General features: G+C 48.7%; 1 protein-coding gene across 1 annotated transcript in view; it reads right to left on the minus strand.

The window, feature by feature from the left end:
- The window catches only part of PTK2B (protein tyrosine kinase 2 beta), a 161,950-nt gene that overhangs the window by 25,102 nt on the left and 114,994 nt on the right, over window positions 1-21,854 (minus strand). The window contains exons 3-14 of the mRNA XM_075556481.1: window positions 17,899-18,077; window positions 17,287-17,374; window positions 16,034-16,113; window positions 5,606-5,668; window positions 5,359-5,413; window positions 4,599-4,739; window positions 3,340-3,414; window positions 2,683-2,784; window positions 2,038-2,155; window positions 1,440-1,479; window positions 1,073-1,119; window positions 227-277 (exon numbers count right to left, since the gene is read on the minus strand). Of these exons, the coding sequence (XP_075412596.1) occupies window positions 227-277; window positions 1,073-1,119; window positions 1,440-1,479; window positions 2,038-2,155; window positions 2,683-2,784; window positions 3,340-3,414; window positions 4,599-4,739; window positions 5,359-5,413; window positions 5,606-5,668; window positions 16,034-16,113; window positions 17,287-17,374; window positions 17,899-18,077 (1,039 nt within the window). The remainder of the gene's footprint in view (window positions 1-226; window positions 278-1,072; window positions 1,120-1,439; window positions 1,480-2,037; window positions 2,156-2,682; window positions 2,785-3,339; window positions 3,415-4,598; window positions 4,740-5,358; window positions 5,414-5,605; window positions 5,669-16,033; window positions 16,114-17,286; window positions 17,375-17,898; window positions 18,078-21,854) is intronic.

The following is a 21,854-nucleotide window of genomic DNA, read 5'->3' on the forward strand; positions in this document are numbered from 1 at the left end:
CCTCTGTCCACTCCGTGAGAGCTCCCAGCCAGCACTGTGGGCATGCCGAAGGGCAAGCCGTACAGGGAAAAGATCACTGTCCTATTCTGCCACTCAAAGTGACCCCGGGCTTCCTCTTTCTGAGCCACATGTGGAGGAGGGCAAAGGAAGGACCCTCTGCTGCCACCTGCATCATGAAATGTCACTCCATAGGGCTGGGGCCAGCATGGTGGGGTCAGGGACCTACCTCCAGGCCTCCGCAGGGTCTCATCCGGGATCTCAGAGTAGATGTCTGACTCTGGAAGGAGAGGAGAGGCCCTGCCCGTGATTGAGAATCCCCACCAGAGGTCCTGCCCATGATGGAGAAGCACCCCACTAGCCTATCCCTAGAGACTCAAGAGTGGGGCTCCCATCTCAGAGCCAGTGGAGCCCAGGCTGACACCACCAGGAGGGGCGGAGCCAGTCCTGCTATGGAGTCCCCGGTCCAGGCTGCAGAGTGGTGATAAGCGCAGAATACACCAGGACCCAGCTTTGACTCCCTGCAGCCGGGGTCCCTAGCTTTCCATCTGGCTCACTTAAGTTGGTTGACCCTTCTGACCCACCATTTCCTTTTCTGTGAAATGGCTATTTTGAGAGGGCGTTTGATATCATCACTGAGCAAAATACGTATAAAGACTTTTACAGGGCATCTGCCACATAGCTACTGCTCAGCCAAAAAACCCAGAAAAGCAAAAAACACAGATTCCTTGTCACGAGTGGGTTCTAGCTCCCAGTGACTCTACGTGGGGTCAGGATAGAACTCTTCCTTCCATAGAATGCCACTCCCTCACCACTTCCCCCGGCGGGTTCAAACCACCAACCTTTATGTTGGTAGACAAGTGACAACTGTTGGCGCCACCCAGAACCTTTGACAGTTTGGCACACACTAGCTGTTGTGTGAATGGCATTTTGAAGCCCTCACTGAGAAGTTCTGGGGGAGTTTGTTTTTCTGTAACAGGAGGGGACGCTTGGAGATGTCACAAGAGCAGGCAGAGGCAGCCGAGCAGCCAAGAGGTTGCAGGCGAGAGCGAGCCCTGCACGCGGCTTGGCTTACCGATACTGCAGCTTTCCGAAAAGTGGGAGCGTCGCTCCTCCAGGTTTCTGTAGGGTGAGACCAGAGGGCAGTGGTGAGCTCAGAGCCTGCCAGCTGGTACTTGGGTGACCACCCTGGGAGATTGGGTCTGGGCTGCCAGTGGGCGAGAGGACAGAGGAAGATCTAAGATGACACCAGGCAGCATTGGAACGTAAGCATACCCCTGCACGCATTGATTGGGAAGGAAGAATTTCCATGTGGGAAAGTGCTGGGATGCCAATGTTGTCCCACGAGGCCCTGGGAGCCAGAAACTAAAGCAACTTTTACTTCCTTCTGCTGGCAAGCCCAGGCTGATCCCAGAACTATTCCTGCTTCCCATTCTACTTACAGCATGGGGATCTGGGGCAGGCTGTTCCTCTTCTCACCGTCTGTGGAGAGAGGAGAACGATGGAGAAGTTGGTGCCAGGGGAGACCCCCGTCCTGGATGACCATCGGACCTCTACTGTGCTCCTAGCAGCCAACACAAGGGGATCCTCCCTCCCAGCTACGCTCTTCCTGCCTAGAGCCAGAGGGCAGCTCTTTGGATCCCTCTGGTAGAAAAGCATCTTGGGGTAATCCCGTCACCATGCACCTGCTCCAGCCCAGACAGCTGCTTCCTGATTACAACTTTGAGGCAGGGATACACACAGGGGCGAACAGCCATGGTCGGGCTATGGCTTTGACCTTCCTGGGGCTATAGACACCTCTCCCACAGTGCCGACATCACCTCTGACCAGCAAGGCCAGAGGAAGACAGATGGACTGACTGCTTACTGTAGCTGGTGACCCTGCTGGTCCATGGGGCCCTGTCTCTAAGGACAGCCCCTTCTCTGGTGTCTGTCAGTGTCTTAGCCGCTCCTTTTCTGCTTCAGGGCCTTCCTTGGCTTAGCTGTCCTAATATATATATATATATTGGTCCGGTCCATTTTCCTCTGAGTGGAAACCCACCTTTCTTGGGATGAACAATGAGAGAGCCTTTGTGCTCGCCCTGCAGCCGGCAGTAGCCATCGATGAGGTCAGCCATGTTCTCGGCTTCTGCCAGAGAGGAGGTTTTGATGGACAAGGACTGCGGAGAAGAGACCGGCCAAGGGTGAGACCCCCTACAGCCTTGGTGAGAGTCTCCTCACAGGGCTGGAGAAGAGACAGCAGGCACAGAGGTGCAGGCCCCCCTCTGCCACACCCCTGCCCCACTCCACACGCCTCTGCTGGCACTGGGTCTACAATCCCTACAGAGACCCCGCCAGAAGGCCCTAAGCTCCACCAAGGCCAATTTCAACGCTTACCATAATGCCTGTACTAGTAGGTGCTCGTTTAAAAGCAGACGTGGAGGAGGGGATGAGGGATAGATGATCTTTTGGTGGTCTGGGGTCTTGCAGGTTCTTCTACCACAAAAGATCCAGTTCCCTGAGCTCTTACTAAAGAGATCGCATTCCTTCCTGACATAGTCTCCTCGTAATTTATCATCAATCTGACATCTCATTAATAAGAACGCCTGGCTGCCTGCCCACCCTGGTCAAGGTGATCTGAGCTGGCACCCCAGCCAGCACCCCTGCCATGGTACGTACTTGTGTTCAGATGCCCAGAGACGCTCACCTGGGGGGCGCCTTCGATGCCCAGTTGCAGCACGGCCTGCTCCTCCTCCAGCGCGAGGCACCGGATGGACCGAATCTGCTTGAACTCCGCCAGGCAGGTGGGCTGTGGGAAGTCACCCCTTAGCCCCTCCACGGAGTCCTTCAGACCACTTTCCCCAGGGCCTAGGCCAGGCGTATCCCCCAGCGCCGGGAGGGGGACCCCAGGGGAGAGCTGAGCGCCTCGCAGAGAGGCAGAGTGAGAATCAAAGGAACGTTAAAGCTGGAAAGGGGCTTCTCGCCCGAGCCCCTCACTCGGCAGTGGACCAAATAAGGTCTGGAGAAAGCCAGGACTTGCCCAAGGCTACTCACCAAGTTGGTGGTGAAGCCAGGACTGGGCCTGGGTCCCCTGACTCCCAGCCCAGCGCCTTGCCGTGGAGAGAGAAAGAGCAATGCGAGGCTAGGGGCTTGTCTCAGCGAAGTCAAGGGCTATCTGTCCCATGCTGTTTGTACAGCTACCTCCTACCAAGGGAGTGGCCTCGCTGCTCTCAGCCATAAAGGGCGGGAGAACCCCTCCTCCCTGGGGGGTGGGGTGGGGAGGCAGTAGAAGTGGGAAGCCCTCCCAACCAGGTCCATGAGGGCCCCCCTGGCTGGGTGGTTCTGGCCCTCTAGCCCTGTCTACCTTTGCATCTTGACTTGTCAGCTGGCGGATGCCTTTTGGTCCGATGACCAGGTCCACAGTGATGTTCCAACCTTGCTGGGATACAAGGAGAGAGGAGACTGTTGCCCCAGGGGCGCCCGCCCGTGTTTTAGACATATGAGGGAAAACAGAGAAAGTGCCCCACACTAGGCACGGACCACTGTCGTTTGGACCCTGCAGTTCCTTCTGCTCTAACCCCCCCGCCCCCCAAATCAACCCACCCTCCGAATCCCATGCCTCAGAGTGGAGAGGTCACTAATTGAGTCCCTGGCTTCAGGCAAGTTCCAGCTGCTGTCGCATCTGAGTCAGAGTAGAACTGTGCTCCACTGGGTGTTCAGGGACTATTTCTTGGGAGCAGATCACAAGAACTTTCCTCTGAGGTGCCTCTGGGGAGACTCCAACCTCGATGTTACCAGCCAAGCAGTACAGCAAGCAGTACATGAAGCAGCGCCCCGACTCCTGCCTTACCCACCAACTTGTTACCTGAGGTCACACTCATCAACGACTTTGAAAACAATTCCCAAGTCGCCCCTCTGATGGCCTAGGCCTCTGCAGGGTTGTGGCTTGGTTCTGAGGTGCTGCCCTCTCTAGGCCACCTTGACGAATAGACCAGAGACCCTCATGACAACGGCACCACGGGAGGGATCGTGCTCAGCCGATGGTGGGATGCCTTCTCCCATGGGTCTGCGATATCTCCCTGCAGCCATGGAAGGTGGTAGTGATAGCAGGATGGCATGAGGGTGCCGACAGGTGGGGGGAAAGCTGGTCACAGGCCCAGAGGTGCCAAGGAGGTCAGTGTGGTCGGGGAGGAAAAGTGGACTTTGGAGCTAGAGTAGACAGGATGGGGGACGAGCAGAATGGGCAGTGTAGGAAGGTGACACCTAACAGTCACCCCCCCACTTGTCCAACATCCTCAGCCTCCATGATGGAGATAAGGGGCTGCAGCACTACACTGGGCAGGCCCACGGGGAGGCGGGAACTCATCTCAAATACTGGGTACAGCTCTCATTCTCTCAGAACACTGGTTTTGCCTAAGAGCTGAACGAGGACTGGGTGAACCGCCATGGGTGGATTGTGTAGTTGTTGCGTAGAGCAGGCCAGTGAGGCTGAGAACCCACAAACAAGGGTACTTCTCCCTCTCCCCACATTGGCCTTCTGGGCCCTGTTGCGTGAAGCCTGAACCTCAGTTCCAACCGAAACCCACCCAAACCCAGAGGGAGGATAAAGAGGGCATGCCGTACAATGAGCTCACAGCGGTAGGTCTCCTGGTCAATGTGGGCAAAGCCTGCCAGGGTGTTGAAGAACTTCATGACACACTCTTCCTCCCTCAGCGAGGCGTACTGCTGAAAGGTCTGCTGGATCATCTTCCGGAACTGCTTAGGCTGTTGGGAAGGACAGGGAGGGGGCGCACGGCCACTGATGAGCCAGGACCAGCTCCTCCTTGGAGTCAGGATTCCTTTCCTGACGAGCTCCCTGGGCTTAATGCTTCAAGCCTGGCCATGGCTTCAGGACAACCTCCAGGGCCAGAGTGAGTCCCTAAGCTGCACTGCCATTGTCTGCAGGGAAGTTCACCCTATACCCACCTGCCCGCAGGTGTGGGCATGATCTCTTGTGTATCACAGCGGAAGCCAACTTTGTAGGGTTTTCAATAACTGCATTTTTCATAAGTGGATTGTTGGCCTACAGACAAGTTCCACCACCCTGTTGGTTAGCGATGGGTTGGCAGTTGGTTAACCAAGTGGGCAGGACGTCATAGCCAGTAGGACCAGCAGGGATTCCGTGCAGGTGGCGTGAGGAGCATTGTTGGCAGTGCTCAGGCCCCAAGCTAACCAGCCTCTGATACGGAACTGGAGCCCGGGTTTGCTGGTTCGCAGAGGGCCCACTCAATGCTTCTGAGCCCTCCTCTCCCTCCAGCCAGGGTGGCACAGCGTGCCCTGGGGCCTGGCGACCACAGCACTGGAGGTCTTTCTCCCCGCGTGGCTCTCCCTTCCAATTGCTCACCTTCAGATTCTCCTGCATCTGCTTGGGGAAGAACAGGTCCAGTCCTACTTCTTTCCTACCAGAGGGAGCACAAAAAGTAGAGCTGAGCTCCTCCGCACACTTCTGACCGGTCAGGGCAGAGGGGTACAGAGACTGGAGAGGCAGGGCTTCCTGACTCTGGTCCGGGCCCGAGGGGAGGAGGGTGAATGGCAAAAGGAGCACCGAGAAGCGGGAGAGGGAGGAGAGGCAGGAACCACGTCGTACTTACTCCAAGAGCTCGAAGTTGGACTTCTTGTCAAGTGCATTGTGAGGCATATCCTTGAAGAACCGCCTGAGGAGGCAGAGAGAGAAACCAGGGAGAGATGAGCTGATGGGCTGGGGGTAAAGCCAGCATAGCGGCCTCAGCAGAGTGCCCACTTGTTGGTCTAGAAGCCCCGGCCCCACAGATGTGGGCAGTCACTGGGAAGGAGACAGGAAAAGTATCTAATTGGATTTTCAGAAAACCACGAGAAGACGGAAGTTCACATGCTCCCTTCCTAGAAGAGACTCCATCCCTGTGCTTGGAGAGACCCAGCCTAGGAAGGGCTCTAGATGAAGGTGGCCCCAAAGGCGAAAGACCTACGTCAGCTCTCTGCCTTCATATGCCCCCACGTCTACCTTCAAATCCTGGATCCCTTTGTGATTTCTTTGACCCTTTTGTGTTGTCCTTGAAATATTCAGTGTGAGTGTTTAATAACATTATTAAATGTAGTACCCGCGAGTGTTTTAGAAATTAAAGGACCGACCGAAGAAGGATATAAACATGATCCACAAGCCCTACCACCAGAGATGACTTCTCAAGCCCCAGTTCCATGGGGGTCTTGCGCGAACTGTTTTTTGCTCAGTTACCCAGGGCAGTTGGGCGTGGTATTGAGAGGGAATAATGCCCTGTAGGCTCCAGCCTCGCTTCCCTGCCTGAGTCACAGTCCTGGGCCTCGCCCATCTTGACTGTTGTGGACAGTGTTGCTTCCTGATCAGACAGAGTGATCCAGGGCTCCTGGGATCCAGGTGCCCCTTTGCACCCCTGAAAGAGTCTACAACACTCGACAGAGCAGAGAGGCTGCCAATAGTATAAGCAGCGAGAGGCAAGGCACGAGAGCTCAAAAGCAAAACACTTGGACAATGGAGACTAGTCAGCCAGGTCCTTAGCTCACACTTTATGCTAGCATGTCCACTGTGGATGTATTCAAGGAACACATGTACCCAAGGAAGCCATCTTACAACTAGAGGAAAATCCAGAGGAATATTTCCAAATCATGAGACTGAGAAGAACATTGACAGCCTGATACCATCAAAGGAATCTCTTGGAGAAATTTCCAACAGGAAATGCTCATCTAACCATCTCAACTTTTAATAAACAGCATTTGATCTATATTACCGAGCAAAATAAGTTGTTATCATTTAACCAATATGATGACAATATTAGAAAAGAGATGTGTGAATGTATTGGGAAACAAAGCTACCATGTTAATAGGAATATCTCTGGATTCTAAGGTTCTAGGTGATTTTAAAGTGCTGCTTTGTTATTTTTTTTCCTTTCAATATAGCCCAACTCTCCCACATTGAGCAAACATTACCCCTTCACTTGAAAAAAACATCAAGTCAACACGTATAGGATCATTAAGAAAAGGAGACCGTCAATAGATGGATTGAGCCAGTGGGGATGGTGCAGGAGCAGGCAGTGTTTTGTTGTCTGGTACAAAGTGTCCCCATGGGTCAGACGTGACTTGATGGCACCCAGCCATAGCAGCGAAACCCCCAAAGCAACACCAACGCCACACCCTCTCAGGCCTCAGTGCCAGACGAGGCAGTCTGTACCGTTCTCACAAGTTCTAGTAGGTACAACGTTCTTTCCCGCGCCTGCCTCTCACTGGTCCCTGGAGCTCGGGAGGACTAACGTGAATTCCTTTCTTAGAGGTCACACATTGGAAGATAACATTTGACCAGAATTTCTCCACCTCCCCTGAGCCGCAGCACATCCCCATCAGGTCATCATGCTCCAAGACTTCAACCGTTTCACATGGATGACAAAGGCGATGGACATTCAGAATGGGGAGGCGAAGAAGGGAGACATGTGTGAAGGCCACTCCTGCTTAAAATGCCATGGGTTGAAATAGAAGGAAAGCAGGAGATATTGTTTCCCATATAGCACTAAGGAGTACATTAACATGATGGAGCCTTGGTGATGTAGTGGTTAAGGACTGGGCTGCTAGCCCAAAGGTCAGTGGTTCAAACCCACCAGCCACTTCTCCAGAGAAAGAGGTGGCAGTCTGCTTCCATAGACCTTTACAGTCTTGGAGACTCTATGGGGCAGTTCTACTCTGCCCTCTGAGTATGAAAAGTTTTAATGATGCTCAATAAATATTGAAATTCATGTTGGCAATATTGAAAAATATTTCTATCCTCTCTCCTTTCCAATATGCTTTAATATTTTCTTTCTAGGGCTAGGAAGAAGCAGGAAATAAGTAAGGATATGATAAAAGGAGGGTAATGTCATAGATACTATCATTTAATGTAGGTTTAGGGTATGGTAGTCCCGGCAGTCAATGCAATGCATACAAGAGTTCATCCCGTGCATAATTTGAGGGGGCGTTATGCATTAAAGTCAGATTTCATTACTTAATTCAGTTTGTAAAAGCTCTGATTAAGAGAAAACGAATGTTCTCCATTTTCATGTTACTAATTTTTAAGCGTTCTTTATTTTTTGCCTCTGTTGTAATTTGTGGTAAATCGAGGGCATACATTAAATCAGAAAACACAATTAGTTGGGGTTTAACTCAATACAGTCTGAGTATCTGACCATTTCAGTAGCTCTCAAAGGGGGAGGGATTTGATTGCCCTGAGAATCCTTGGCCATGCCCAGAAACATTCTGGTCATCTGTCCTTGGGGGTAGGAGCCAGTCAGGCAGAGACCAGGGATTCTGCTAAACATGCTACACTGCCCAGAACAGCGCCTCCTCCCGACCAAGAACTGTGCAGCCCCATCTGTCCAGAGTGCTTAAAGCCTGTCATGCTGAGGAACCCTGACAACTCCATCCAAGAGGAGAAGAGTGACTCTCAAGTGCACTCTGGGGGCCTCGTACAAATGGGCTTTAGGTGTGACATTATCTCATCACAGCAGAATCAGTGCTGGCAAATGCCCACCAGAGAAGAGGTTCCCAGTTCTTTCAGGGACATCCACCCATTCGCATGTTTAGTGAGCTCTTGTCATGTACCAGGTCGGATCTCCAGCACTGGTCTAACTTCCAAGATGTTGACAAGACTTCACCTGGAGCACAGCACCAGGACAACAAGCAGAGATCTGTCGACAGGCCATGGTCCAGGAGGGAGGGTGGAGGGGTGGGGGGGGGGACAGGGAGGGGTCTAGAAGAAAAGACCCTTGAACTGGTTCAGGGGCAGGGTGGGTGGTCGGAGGGCTGCTTAGAGGTCTCTTGGAGGTCTTCTGAGGAAAAGCAGGCAATGGTGGCTTGGGCAACTTTCTGGAGCTGCCAGAATAAAGATGAGTTTGCCAGACTAGCATATGTGAGACAGGCTGTATTATCCACCCAGGAGCAGGGGCCTGCTTCCCAGCCTGAGGCCATGGTGGTCTCTTAAAATCACTGCAGGTTTCTGGTGATTGCTGAGTGGATGGATGCATGTTGAGTCCTGGGATGACAGAGCTCTGATGACTCCCAAGCCCACACTCACTGTCATCAGGCCCCTTCTGACACATAGCCAGCCTATAGGACAGCATAGAATGGCCCCTGTGGGTTTTTCAGACCGTAACTATGGGAGTAGAAAACCTTGTCTTTCTCCCTCAGAGTGGCTGGTGAGTTTGAACTGCTGACCTTGTGGCTAGCAGCCCAATGCATCACCATTATGCTACCAGGTCTCCTTGTCGGATGATGTGCCCACTGAGTCAATGCTGACTCATAGCCACCCTGTAGGGCAGGGAAGAACCAGCCCTGTGAACTTCCGAGACTGGAATTGCTAATGGGAATAGAAAACCACAACTTTCTCTCGAGGAGTGGCTGGTAGCTTTGAACTGCTAACCTTTTGGACCGCAGCCCAACGTGTAGCCACGAATGCCCCCAGGTCTCCTTCTGATGGTTAGAATATTTAGATACATATTAGTTTTTAAAAATGAGTTGGCTAGTTAGAAGAGTGTGAATGGATAGAATTGTGTCTCCACCCCCACCCCAATCCAAACAAAATGAAGTGAAATGATTTGAAGTCTTAACCCCTGATGGCAATGAACTTGACCTTATTTGGAAACAGGGCCTTTGCTGATGAAACCAAACCAAAGCCAAAACCACAATCACAGAGGTGACGAAGACCTCCTGTGCTCACATAACATCAGAGGTCTGTTCCATGGCGCTTTCTTGGCCATAATCTTTACAGAAGCCTCGCCTCCACGACACCACTGGATAGCTTTGAACTACCAACTTATAGGTTCAATAGCCCAGAGCCAAGTGTTTGTGCCACCCGGGGGCTTTTTAGTTATGCTGACACATATCCCAGGAGGGTGTGTCCTAATCCCACTGAGTGTTGTCACAGAAAGACAGGCAGAGGAAGGACACCACGTGCACTGCAGTTCTAAGCGAGGGGGTGCCTGCAGTGGGCCAAAATTAGGAGGGACCAAGGGAACGATTCTTTTTTAAACTCTCAGAAGGAATCAACTTGGCCGACCCCGGATCCCAGCCTCTCTGCCTCAAGAGCTGTGAGAAACAGATTTCTGTTCTTCCAACCACCTCCTTTGCAGTGTTGTGCTCTGACAGCCCTTGGACACTGATCCGGGAGGGAAGACAAATTTTGAAAGAGCATCATCAAATGCATGCAGCTTAAGAGCAATTTCAGAATCATTAAGAGGGTCGGGGCTGGGAAACATGTCCTATTAGGGAAAGAAAAGCTCAGCTAACACACTTGGGTCATGACATTCTCTTCCAATTCCCCTTTCCCGGCTCTCAGCTGACCTGTCACTGAGCACCCTTCTCCCATGTGCTCAAGTCCAATGCCAAGTGTGACTTTACACAAAGGTACCAATCACTCAGAAGAGCGATGATCTCTGAGCTCTGTTCTCTGCCAACGATCTTCATGGGGATGTCCATGAAAACCCATCTCCACCACTAATCAGCAATGCTAGCGACAAGCTTTGCCCTGTGCTGATGGAGCTCAGCTGCTTTTCCTGTGGGAATGAGGCTGCACCTGCTAGGGGCACCTGGCAATTCTGAGTCGCTCACAAGCAAGGAGCTGCTGAATCTAGAGATACATGAGTGATAAGCCGTAACTGACACTCAGGGACGGGCCCACCGAAAGGCCCAACCCACTGCATTCAAGTTTCTTCTGACTCATCGTGACCCACGGTTGTATATTTGTTACAGGAATGGAGGGACTCACGGTTCTTCCAGGGCACAGCTGACGGGTTTTGAACCACTAACCTTTCGGTTAGCCACCCTATGTGTCACCCACAGCACCACCAAGGCTCCTTGGGTAAGGGCAGTGGGAAGCACAAATCCACTTATGTAAAAAATCACCCGTTGATGGTCTTTTTCTTCTAAAGGTTAAGAGAGATAATAACTCACTGCCAGCGCTTGTAAGTAAAAGATGGGACAAAAAAATACGGGTTGAAGCAGGTGGAGGAAAGTGTCTTTGCTTCCATCTTTGTTTATGAGTCATTGCGTGCCTACTCTTCAGTTACCCAGTCACTCAGCCTCAGAGAGTGCTGGGGCTCTGTTTAGGGAGGGCAGTGGTCCTTGGTGTCTCAGGTCAAAGGAGAGACCATTTGCTTCCTCAAACTGAATAGGTACTAATTTCTACCATGGTATATGCATTTCAGATTTTGACTTATAGGAGGACATTTGGATAAAATAATAAATTTTCTATTTACAACATATCCCCAGTAAATTAATGAAAATGTATTATGAATAAAAATATTGAAATATCTGATTCTGTCTTTGTTTTAAGTGCTTTACACGCTTATTTCTTCCTTATAACAATACGGTAGGGTGTGGGGCTGTCATTATCATTCCCATGTTACAGATGAAGGAACTGAGGCACCGAGAGATGCCATGACTAGGAATATTTACCTGCAGGCTGGGTGAAGGCATGTGAGGGCCCTGAGCATTGACGACCTATGGTGCTCTCTCCTCTGCTTTCTCACATGTTCAAATGAGTGCTGCATGCCTACAGACATATGTGTGCATGTGGGTCTTGTATATTCATGAGTTAACTTGTTCCTCCACATTTCGTATTGTTGTTCATTGGTTCAGTTGTGAAGCTGTATGTTTTCTGTCCATTGCAGATGTAACTTTTAAAATGTGACTACAATATATTGATGATTGAATGTACAAGTAGTGAATGTAATTTTAGTGGAATTAGATTCATTAAATCATAAATTTTTCATGGATCTGGGTTACTAATTCTTGGTGCATCTGGGTTTCCAAAATTTTTACTATATGCGACATTTTCTATAACAAGAATATTCCCCATATTCCACAGCACAGAAAATGATTCCATGTAAAATCCTACTGATCTCCTACAATGAATAATTGACTTAAGAGGAAGTCAGTCTGAGGAGAAATAAAAAATAAAAATAAATGTAGCTTTTATTCTCAAAATATAAATTTATTTTATTTCCCTGAGGAATTTCTCCATTGCCTTACAGAGATCCATAAATGTTCTGATAAAATATAAACATGGTGTTCTGATAAATGACCGTTGTTGTTTTCTTGGAAGATAAAGTTAGAACCAGAAGGATATTATGCACGATAAATAAATACTGAATTTTGCCTCCTCTTAATGTGCCTACTACCACAAGTAGTTTCAAGCTCTCTGTGCTGTTGTCGCTGTTAGGGGCTGTCTAGTTGGCACTGTGCCCGTCTGACAATTGTGATGTTTGAGCCCATTGTTGCAGCCACTGCGTCAACCCATTTCTGCCAGGGCCATCCTCTTTCTTGTCCTTTTACTTTACCAGCATGGTGGTAGCCAGCCTTAAGGTGAGGGTGAAGGGTCCTAATAACATGTCCAAAGCATGTGTCTTGCCATCCTCACTTCAAATGAGTATTCTGGCTGTACTTCTTCCAACTCATCGGTGGTTTGGTCCTTTGGCAGCCCATGATCTTCAGCATTCTTTGCCAGCACCATAACTTAAAAACATTTCTTCTTTTCTGGTCTCCCTTATTCAGTGTCCAACATGCAAATGAGGCCATTGAAAATACCTTGGTTTGAGTTAGGCGCACCTTAGTCCATGCTTGCTTTTCAGTATTTGAATGTCCTTGTTCTTCATTATTTGAAGTAGATCTTGTGCAGTAGACTTTCCCAATGCCGTGCATCCTTAGATCCTTTCACTGCTGTTTCCATGATATTGGTTGTGAGTCCAAGCAAGATGAAATCCTTGGCAATATCAACCTTCTCTCCATTTATCATGATGTTACCTCTTGGGCCAGTTGGGAGGATTTGGGTTTTCTTGACATTGAGTTGTAATCCATACTTCAGGCTGCATTCCCTGATCTTCATCCGAAAATGCTATGAATCCTCCCTACTTTCAGCCAGCGAGATTGTGTCATCTGCATATCGCAGGTTGTTTCCAGTGTTCTGCATATGACCCAGCTTCTCTGATGATTTGCTCAGCATACAGATTGAATAAATATGCTGAGAGGATACAACCTTAATGCACATCTTTCCTGATTTTAAATGTTCAAATGACTGCTCTGGATGCACTCTCAGGACCTGGAGGAACACAATGAAGTGTTCTGGAATTACCGTTTTCCTTAATGCTTTCCACAGTTTGTTATGAGCCACACAGTACAATGCATAGTCAATAAACCACAAATAAACATCGTGCTGGTATTCTCTGTTTTCCACCAAGATCCATATGAGATCAGCAAAGATGGCCCTTGGGGCAAGTCCTCTTCTGAAGCCATCCTGAATTTCCAGCTGCTCCTTGTAGATGTATTGCAGCAAGCCTGATCTTCAGCAAAACCTTACTTGCCTGGGGCATTAATGATGTTGCTCCTGACTTCCTACATCCTGCTGGGCTACTGTGTTAGGATTATGTTAACTACATGCTAGATTGCATTCATGTATATGCCAAACACGTCAAAGTTATAAATAGTACTGTTTACAAAGCTGGGGATAGAACTTATCATGTAAGTGTAAAACAGTTAAAACAGTTAACTTAGTCAAAGTCATTGCGATAGTCAATTTATTTGAATTCCCTTGCATTTCATGTCCTCTGGGACTGGTGTTTCCATTGGTGGTTTACCAGAATGTGTGCGAGAGCGCACCCTTGTGTTTGTATCATGACAAACAGCATTGCTGGGATCCTGGCTGGAGTTTCTCCATCAGCTGATGAGTCTCTCATATTGGATCAGATATATCAATATAATGGATCGATATAATCTATCCATGTCCAAAATCAATAACCACTCATATTGGGTCCACCAGATGCACATGGGTCAATGTTGTAAGAGCTAGATTTGGTGGGAAACAGAACTCACAATCATAAAAGAGACTACAGCTACTGGTTGGATAGAGACGGAGGGGACTCCCAAGGCTATGGTCCTTATCACCCCTCGGGTCTGGAACGGCACTCAATGCTTTGTTAGAATAAGGAATCATTTAAGACCAATGGGGCAGCCTTTGGCCCATGAACAAAGGTCTGAGGATTGGGAAAGGGGAAAGGAAACACAAGGAGGGTAAGGTACGTGATGGTCCATTGAAAGGATCGCAGCGGCTGAGTTGAATCAGAATGTCTATGAGTTACTGAGTGTAAACTGACGGTCTCCTCTGCAAACCTCCACCTGATTCACAATAAAATACAAAAGAAAGGAAAAACCCACATTTACAGTCTAGGAAACCCTATAGATAGAATGACTATGAATCAGAATCAACTTGTTGGCAATGGCCTGGGTTTAAGGGAAAAGGAGAGTCTTGCCACCCCCCTTTGGCATATTAATAAGAAGTAGTGTGAGTCCCAGAGACTCACTGAGATAACGAGTTTCAATTATAGCGAACGTGTTGAAGGGGTAGAACCTTGTCACTTAAACGAGGGCCTCTTAAACCAGTTCCACTTGAGACCCCTTTCATCCCAGAATTTGGCAACGTGGCCAGAAACCCCTCAGACCCATTACAAACTTGAATCTGAATGAATTTTTGGTTGTTGTGGGTTCAGAAACCTCCTACTGCTGCCACCCTTGTCGTGCCCTTACAGGCCCAGGGGAGGGGTCTGACCTACAGTTTAAGAAGCACTGGCTTAACCAGCTTGCTCACGAGTGCCCTCATGCCCCTGCAGGAACATTACTCCTGGCTGCACGCGGGAGCTGGTGTTTGGTTTAGTGTCCCACCGTCCCGTCCTCTGTGGTGCCGGTTTTCCCTTGTGCCTTGTGAGTTTCGCATCTACTGGTCTTTTCTCTGGACGACCGGCCCCTGTTTTGTGGATGCCCCAGCTCATTGGACAATCCACCGCTGTCGATCAGATTCTGTTCCTTGGATTCCGGGAATGTGCAACAGTGTGCCCCGTCAACCAATATGTGCCGATTTTTGAAACATTTGGCATTGATAGCAGCAAACATTACCGGCTATAACACCCTGATTAGTCTATAAAGAAGAGCCTGACAGTTAAGTGAGTGGTTGGCCACTAACAGTTGGTGAGTGATTGGAAGAAACAGGGGAAAGACTATGCTAATGAGTCTTCTCCTCTGTGGTGCTATTTTACAAAGTGATGGTTGTTTGACAGGCGACTCACAAAGGGATACTGGTAAGAGATTCATGAATAAACAGGCAAAGGTGAAGTGTTTTTTTTTTTTTTTCAAGATGTGCTCTTACAGGGGCGAAAACGAGGCAGAATATGATGTGATGCAGGCTATAGGAGTTGTGTGGGTCTTGGGAAGACCGGTAGGGACACATGTCCCAGACACTGATGCTCTCCCAGGACATATGTTGATGTGGCCACCTTGGTCAACAGAGTGCTAAAGGACACATTAACGTATACCACCCCCTCTGTCCCAAATGGCAGTGGCTCCCAAACAGTCCAGAGTAGGTCTTGATTTTTTGCATTCAAAGCCTTCCCCAGTCAGCCCAATTTCCCTCTCCAAAGCCATCTCCCTGCATTCTTCAGTCAGTTCCACTCGCAGAATCTTTCTCCTTCTGCATCAAGCAGCTCAACACCCCCCCCTCCACTTTCACGGATGCCCTCAATCAGAACCGATGACTCCAACGTGCAACGTAGCACATTATTTTATCCTGCCTGCGTGGCGATGCAATGTATGCCTATCTGTCGCTTTCCCAAATGCGGGCAGTGTGAAGGCATCCTGGCTGCTTTCGGAATCCCATAGATATTTACTTACTTACCGGCACTCAGGACAGAGCAGTGAACAACACAGCCTAAAAGCCCTCCAATCTAGCACGCTAGAAGCTAGCATGGTGCTTGAAGAAGCATTTGCTGACTTGCTTGACAGACGACTGATAAACAGAACAGGCAGGCAGGCTAGAGGGAGGAACAATAGCTGCCAAAGAAAACTAGGAGAGGTTGATCCAAAAGACACCAGACAGCCACCCACCCCTTACTTCCTCCCTCCCTGACTTTCTCATATGCATTCTTGAGGCTCACCTTCATGTTAGCAAAGTCCCAGTGGGCTAGAGCCCAGCACCTCCCTGGAAAGACCCTGCAGCCACGTACCTGAGCTCCAGACAGCCCAGCTGCAGGGCCATGCCCTCGCTGACCTTGCTTGCATAGCGTTGCATGTAGTCGTTCCGGAGCTGCGTTGGGGAAGAAGACCAAGGTTCAGACTCAACCTTCTCATTCCTGGCTCCCCTAAGCAGAGGGCCCAGGAGATGCAGGCTACCTGGAACACAATCCTGCCACACTGAGGTCTCTCGCACCACCTCGCCCCCCATGGAGGAACGTGCAGTGGGGGTGAAGTGCAGAAAGAGGCAGCTCATGGCCAGCCTGCCTCTGTAACGCTGGGCAGTGCAGGCAAGCCTCCGCAGTCCACGGCTGCTGTGGACGTGCTTGCTCTGCCCTCCACCCCGACACTGCCATTCTGCATATTTGGAAACAAAGTTTGGGCAAAGTCAGCAATGGATCCAGAATCTTGCTGGTAAAAAGCTATCACCGCTGGTTAAGAAAAGTCCGGCTTGGCCTCCGGTAAAACAGCTGGAAGATCAAGCAAGAAGGTAGGACCAGACTGAAAACCATGATGGCAGCTCACATCCCTCTGTGCAGGCCTGGTGTGGTACCTGCACTATATCCAGTAGTGTGCTGGAGTAGCCCCAAACAGCTCAGGAGAGCCGGCTATTGAATTTTCAGAAATATTGTGAGCCAGTTGGTGCCACATCGGTAGCTTGAAATAGGCCATAGTGGGAGTATTGATATCATAAAAATTTGCCAGTGCTACAAATTGGGGATATTTTATCTTCAGCGAGCTGGGTACCATCATCCCACTGTGGGTAACATCTGTTACTCATGGGAACTTTTATGGTCCTTAGTCTATAGAAGAGCAGCTCGAATCAGTTCCTGAGACCACTCAGTTAGTAATGGCAGAGCTGAGTTAAGGCCCAGTGCCTCTGCCTGTAGAAGACCGTGTGCAATGAGCCCCATGGCCTTCTCCTGGGTCCTGTTCTTCTTCCTTCACAAACTAGGCCTTCTGCTCAGTAAATGGCCACCAGGAAAGTTGAGGAGGAGCTCTGGGCATAGGGGACAAGGCGAGGTCGGTCATCACTTGGCTAGGCCATCACTTTGCAAGAAGCAGGATTGGAGAAGTTGACTGGGGATGTGGGAATGGCTTCCCCAGAAACTGCCTGGGGGCATGGGGGGGGGGGTTCTTTCACAATCCAGGCTCTGTCTTCCCATCTTCCCAGGAAAGGCTGAATAATCCTTGGGACTTAGGGTTCACTGGGACCCATACGGGCATGAAGACAATGCATTTTTACCTGTTGGTAAAAATAAAGAAGTGTGGTCCTGTCTTCTTTCAGACTCTCCATGAAGTCTTCTGGCAAGTATCGGATTTGCAGGTCATACCTGGAACAGGAAATGCAGACTCTCTGATTGATAGAGGGAAGTTGATACCTGAAGGAAGGATGAGGGCTGGCCCAGAACAGAAGCCAAGAGTCCCCGGCATGCAAAGGATTTCCCAGGAGCCCCCTGACCACTCCTTCAGGACTTACTTCTTCCCCTCTCTATGGTTAGGTGGAAGACGGAAGTGTAAGAAACAAGCACAGGCTAGCCCTACTCCTCACTGGCTGTCTCGTCTATCTCAAGGTGACTGTTTCCCTTAGGTTCCGGAACCAACCCTTGACCCGACCTCTTCACTCTGCCCGCCCTACTGCTGCCCCTCCAACAAGTATTCATTCACCACATCCTGTCTGGATATGGGCCTAGTTTGACAGTTATAGTGGACACTTCAGGAGAACTGAGCCGAGATGCCACTCAGAGTTCCTGGTCGAGCCTCAGAAGTTGGGAAATGCTCTAAGAAAGGGTCCCCAAGGGCCGTTCTCCTTCACCCTCATCCATCCCGATTCCGGAGCCAAGGACGCCCCTCCTACCTCCACTCGGCCTCCATGTGGAGACACTCATACTTGTCCTGCACCGCACCCACTGTCATCTGGGGGTGCAGCCAGTGGATCTCATCTGACTTCATGTGCTTCAGCCTGAGCCCATAGCACTCAGCCAGCTGGATGCTGGGCCCGATCCGCCCGCTCAGCAGGATGGAGGTGATGATCTCCTGCGGAGGCGAAGAGGAAGACAGTGTAGGGGCTTCCAGCCGTTCCAGGCGGCCACCATCTTCCCGCAGCCCCTAGGGCTGTGGTTCTTGTGGGTGCAGGGGCTTCTGTCTTATTGATTCTCTAGTACTTGGTGCAGGACCTGGTACATAGTGGGCTCTCTTGGTTCTTTTGAATGAACAAATGGGTGAAATGAGACAGAGAGGGAGGGGCTGAGAAGGAAAAACAGAAGTAGTGGATGAGAAGAGGGGAAACATGGAAGGAAAAGAGCACCTATTCCCTGGTAAACAAGCCCAAACTTAGACACCTCCCACCCGCCAACTTAGGGTGGGATGGGGTGGAACTGCTCCACAAGGCTGCGACTCTTTATGGAAGCAGACTGGTTCCTGTTTTTCCCATGGAATGGCTGGTTCAACGTTCACTCCAGAGCACCACCAGATTTCCTGGGAGGCGCCTGAATTTCATGCCAATCAAGCCAATGAAATGACTGTCACCCCTCTGCAAAGCATCTTCTCCATGTTTTCGATGTCGCCACCACTGCAGAATGTCTGCACCAGGCGTCCTAGGCAGGTCTCATACACTCACTACTCCCTTGAATCTGTGCTACACGCGGAAGGGGGTGGGCTCGGCCCCATTTGGCTGGCGAGGAAACTGCTGTGGGTCACAGCGCTTGTGGCATTAAGCTTGGACTTTGAACATTGGACCTCTGGACTCTTAGCTAAAACTGCTTCTGAAGATTGTGAGGCTGGGAGACAGGACTCACACGAAGGGGCTATGCGTCCCCGTTCTCACACAGAAGGATAGTCATCGTGCTGGCAAGAAATCGGATGCTCTCTTGTTCTGGCTTTCTTGCCGACCAGAGACTAAACGGGCTGCCTGCTCCCCAGCCTGAAACAAGAACTAGACCTAGCGCCGGCGCTGGGTGATGAGGAGGGCTGACAGGAAGCCCATCGACAAGGCTCCAGCCAGCTCTGAAGTCATGTCTAAAGTCCAAGTGGAACTTTCAGATTTCCCATGTGACTTCATACATATTTGAGACATGGAGCCCATTCCTGATGACGCAGAGAATGCATTTATATGCAAACGTAAAAACTCTCAGACACAGATTTATCTGTTAAATAGCTTTTCAACATGCACTCAACCAAGACTACTAACAGTCTACAGACTGAATGTCAGGCTGCTGTCAGTCTGGGAAGAGGTATGGCACGTTAGATTTTACGCTGCTTTGTTTACATGGCTCCCAAGAAAGTGTCTAATTTAGTAAATCAACTGCAATCAATTTCTTAATTGGAATGAAAAGAAAAAGATGTGCTATTTTTATTAGCAGAAAATCGGTAAAGGCCAAGCTACGATTTAAATAATACTGGCTTTGAACGAACACCACATTGTTCATTGGCTTGGGAAGCGACAAGTCTCAGAGTGCTCTGCCTCCAGACAGTCCACCTCAGCCTCATGCAGCTGCGAAGCCAGGAAGGTCTTAGCCGGAACAAAAACATCCCCACCCCACTAGGACAGAAACTATCGATCCATCAGACGAACCATCTGTTCCTCTGGGGGACAGGTGCTGGGGAAACACAGGCACAGAATGCACGTGCGATCCGCTGAGACAATCCAGTGCAGGAAGCAGAAACAGCCCTGAGAAGAGGAAGCCTGCTCTGGCCCGTGGCACCTGTATAGCACGGGGCCTGCACGGAGGACGAGCTCAAGGCCGTGAAAGAACATGTTCTCTCGCTATCTTCCCTCCTGTCTCCTGTCACTGTGCCTCCTGCACTACTCTGTCCACTCGCTTTTGTTTGTCTGGAAATTAATATAAATGAAATCGCTTGGCACACACTCTTTGGGGTTGAATTTCTTTCTCTCAGCATCAAGTGTGAGATCTCGTCATGTGCATCAGGAGTTTATTTTAATGATGAGTTGTATTCTACTTTATAAACAAATCACAAAGGTCTATTTTCTCATTAGACACCTGGGCTATTTTTAAGCTTTTGCTATTGTGAAGAAAGTTACTATGAACACCATGTACAAGTCTGTTTGTGGGTATGTTTTCATTTCTTTTGGGTAAATATTTAGGAACGGCAGTGATAGGTGGAATGTGGAGGTCTGTTTACTTTACAAGAAACTGCAGTAGTTTCCATTTCATGCTTGCACTTTATCATCCGAGAGGTCTGCTGACCATCTCCCCATCAATATTTGATTTTGTACATATTTTTTAATATAAGTCATTTCAGTGGGTGTGTATAGTGTCTGATTGAGCATCTGATTTGTAGCATAATTAATGGGCATCTGATTTGTAGAGCATCTGATTTGTTGAGTAATTAATGTCTAGCCATTTTCATGTACTTATTGGCCATTCATATAGCTTCCTTTGGTGTGTGTGTGTGTGTGTGTGTGTTTTCACTTGAGAAGTAAAAGCTCTTCATTCATTTTGAATAAAGGAACTCTGCATGACATAAGCCTTATAAATATTTACTCAAGGCTGTGGTTTGGCTATTCATTTTCTTATCAGTGTCTTGGTATGTCAGTCATTCTTGGTGAAACAGAGGGGCAGTGAAGAAGAGGAAGACCTTGGACCAGAGAGACTGACAGGGAGGCTCCAACATCAGAACCTTTGTGAGCCTGGCACCGTTCTGAGTGGTGTTTCCTTCTGTTGTACACCCGATCACTATGAGCCGGCTGACTTGAGGACGCCCAACAAGTTACATACATGTTGCTTAAAGATTAGTGCCCTATGTGTCCTTTTGAAAAGTAAGTCTTTGCTTGTCTCTAGCTCACGAAGATAGTTTACAATGCATCCCTTTGTATACTTTTACTTTTAAATTTATGATTCATCTTGAACTAGTTTTTATGTGTGGTGTGAGGTCGGGAGCAACATTCCTACAGTTTTTTATTTATTTGTTTTCCTGCACTTGTCGACTTTCTCTCCCAATTGAATTGTTTTTGTGATCTTTGTCAAAGTCAAAGCGGCTGTCTAAGTTTGGGCGAATTTCTATCACTTCTGTTCTACAGCTCTTTATCTGTATTTATGCCGATAGATCATCGTTACTGCAGATTTAGAGGAAATCTTAAAGTCAAATAGGGTAAATTTTCCATTATTTTTTCCTTTAAGATTCTGAGGCTATTTTAGCTCTTTGCAGTTCCATAGAGTCAGTTTGTCACATTCCATTTACAGAATCTTCTGGATTATGTCACATCTACGGTTTACTGGGGGAGAGCCGACATAACATTGTCTCCCATTCCTTAAACGAGATATAGCTCTCTATTCATTCAATCTTAAATTTCTGTCAGCCCTGTGTTCTTATAATGATGGCAAAGAAATAATTCAGTTTAAAGCCATGACCGAATTTCTAAATCAGCACAGGTCAGATATTATTCCCCTCTATAGGAAAGGAAAACAAGGGCTCCTTGACAATTTCAACACGAGGACTATGTTGTCTACGCCTAATTTCAAACAAATTTGGGTGGTTCGCTTTATAACATATTCATTGTAAATACTTTCCCTGTAATAATTAGGAATCTAATGTACTAATTAGAAATCATTTATGAGTTACAAACTAATATTCTATTACTTTTCACATGAATGTTTACATAGCAAATAAATTGTTTTGTAAAAATGTTCCTCTAACATTGGTTATAATTTTTATAATACATCAGCATACTTATTATATCCACTGTTTGTTTATTTCCATTGCTTTAGCTTCCTTTCCCATCTATCTTGTTTCTTATCTATGCTTTTGAGAAAATGTTGATTGTTTTGTCTCATATAATTAATTGGTTACGGA

Source organism: Tenrec ecaudatus, chromosome 8, assembly GCF_050624435.1.
Source record: "Tenrec ecaudatus isolate mTenEca1 chromosome 8, mTenEca1.hap1, whole genome shotgun sequence".
In the NCBI taxonomy this organism is placed as follows: Eukaryota; Metazoa; Chordata; class Mammalia; order Afrosoricida; family Tenrecidae; genus Tenrec; species Tenrec ecaudatus.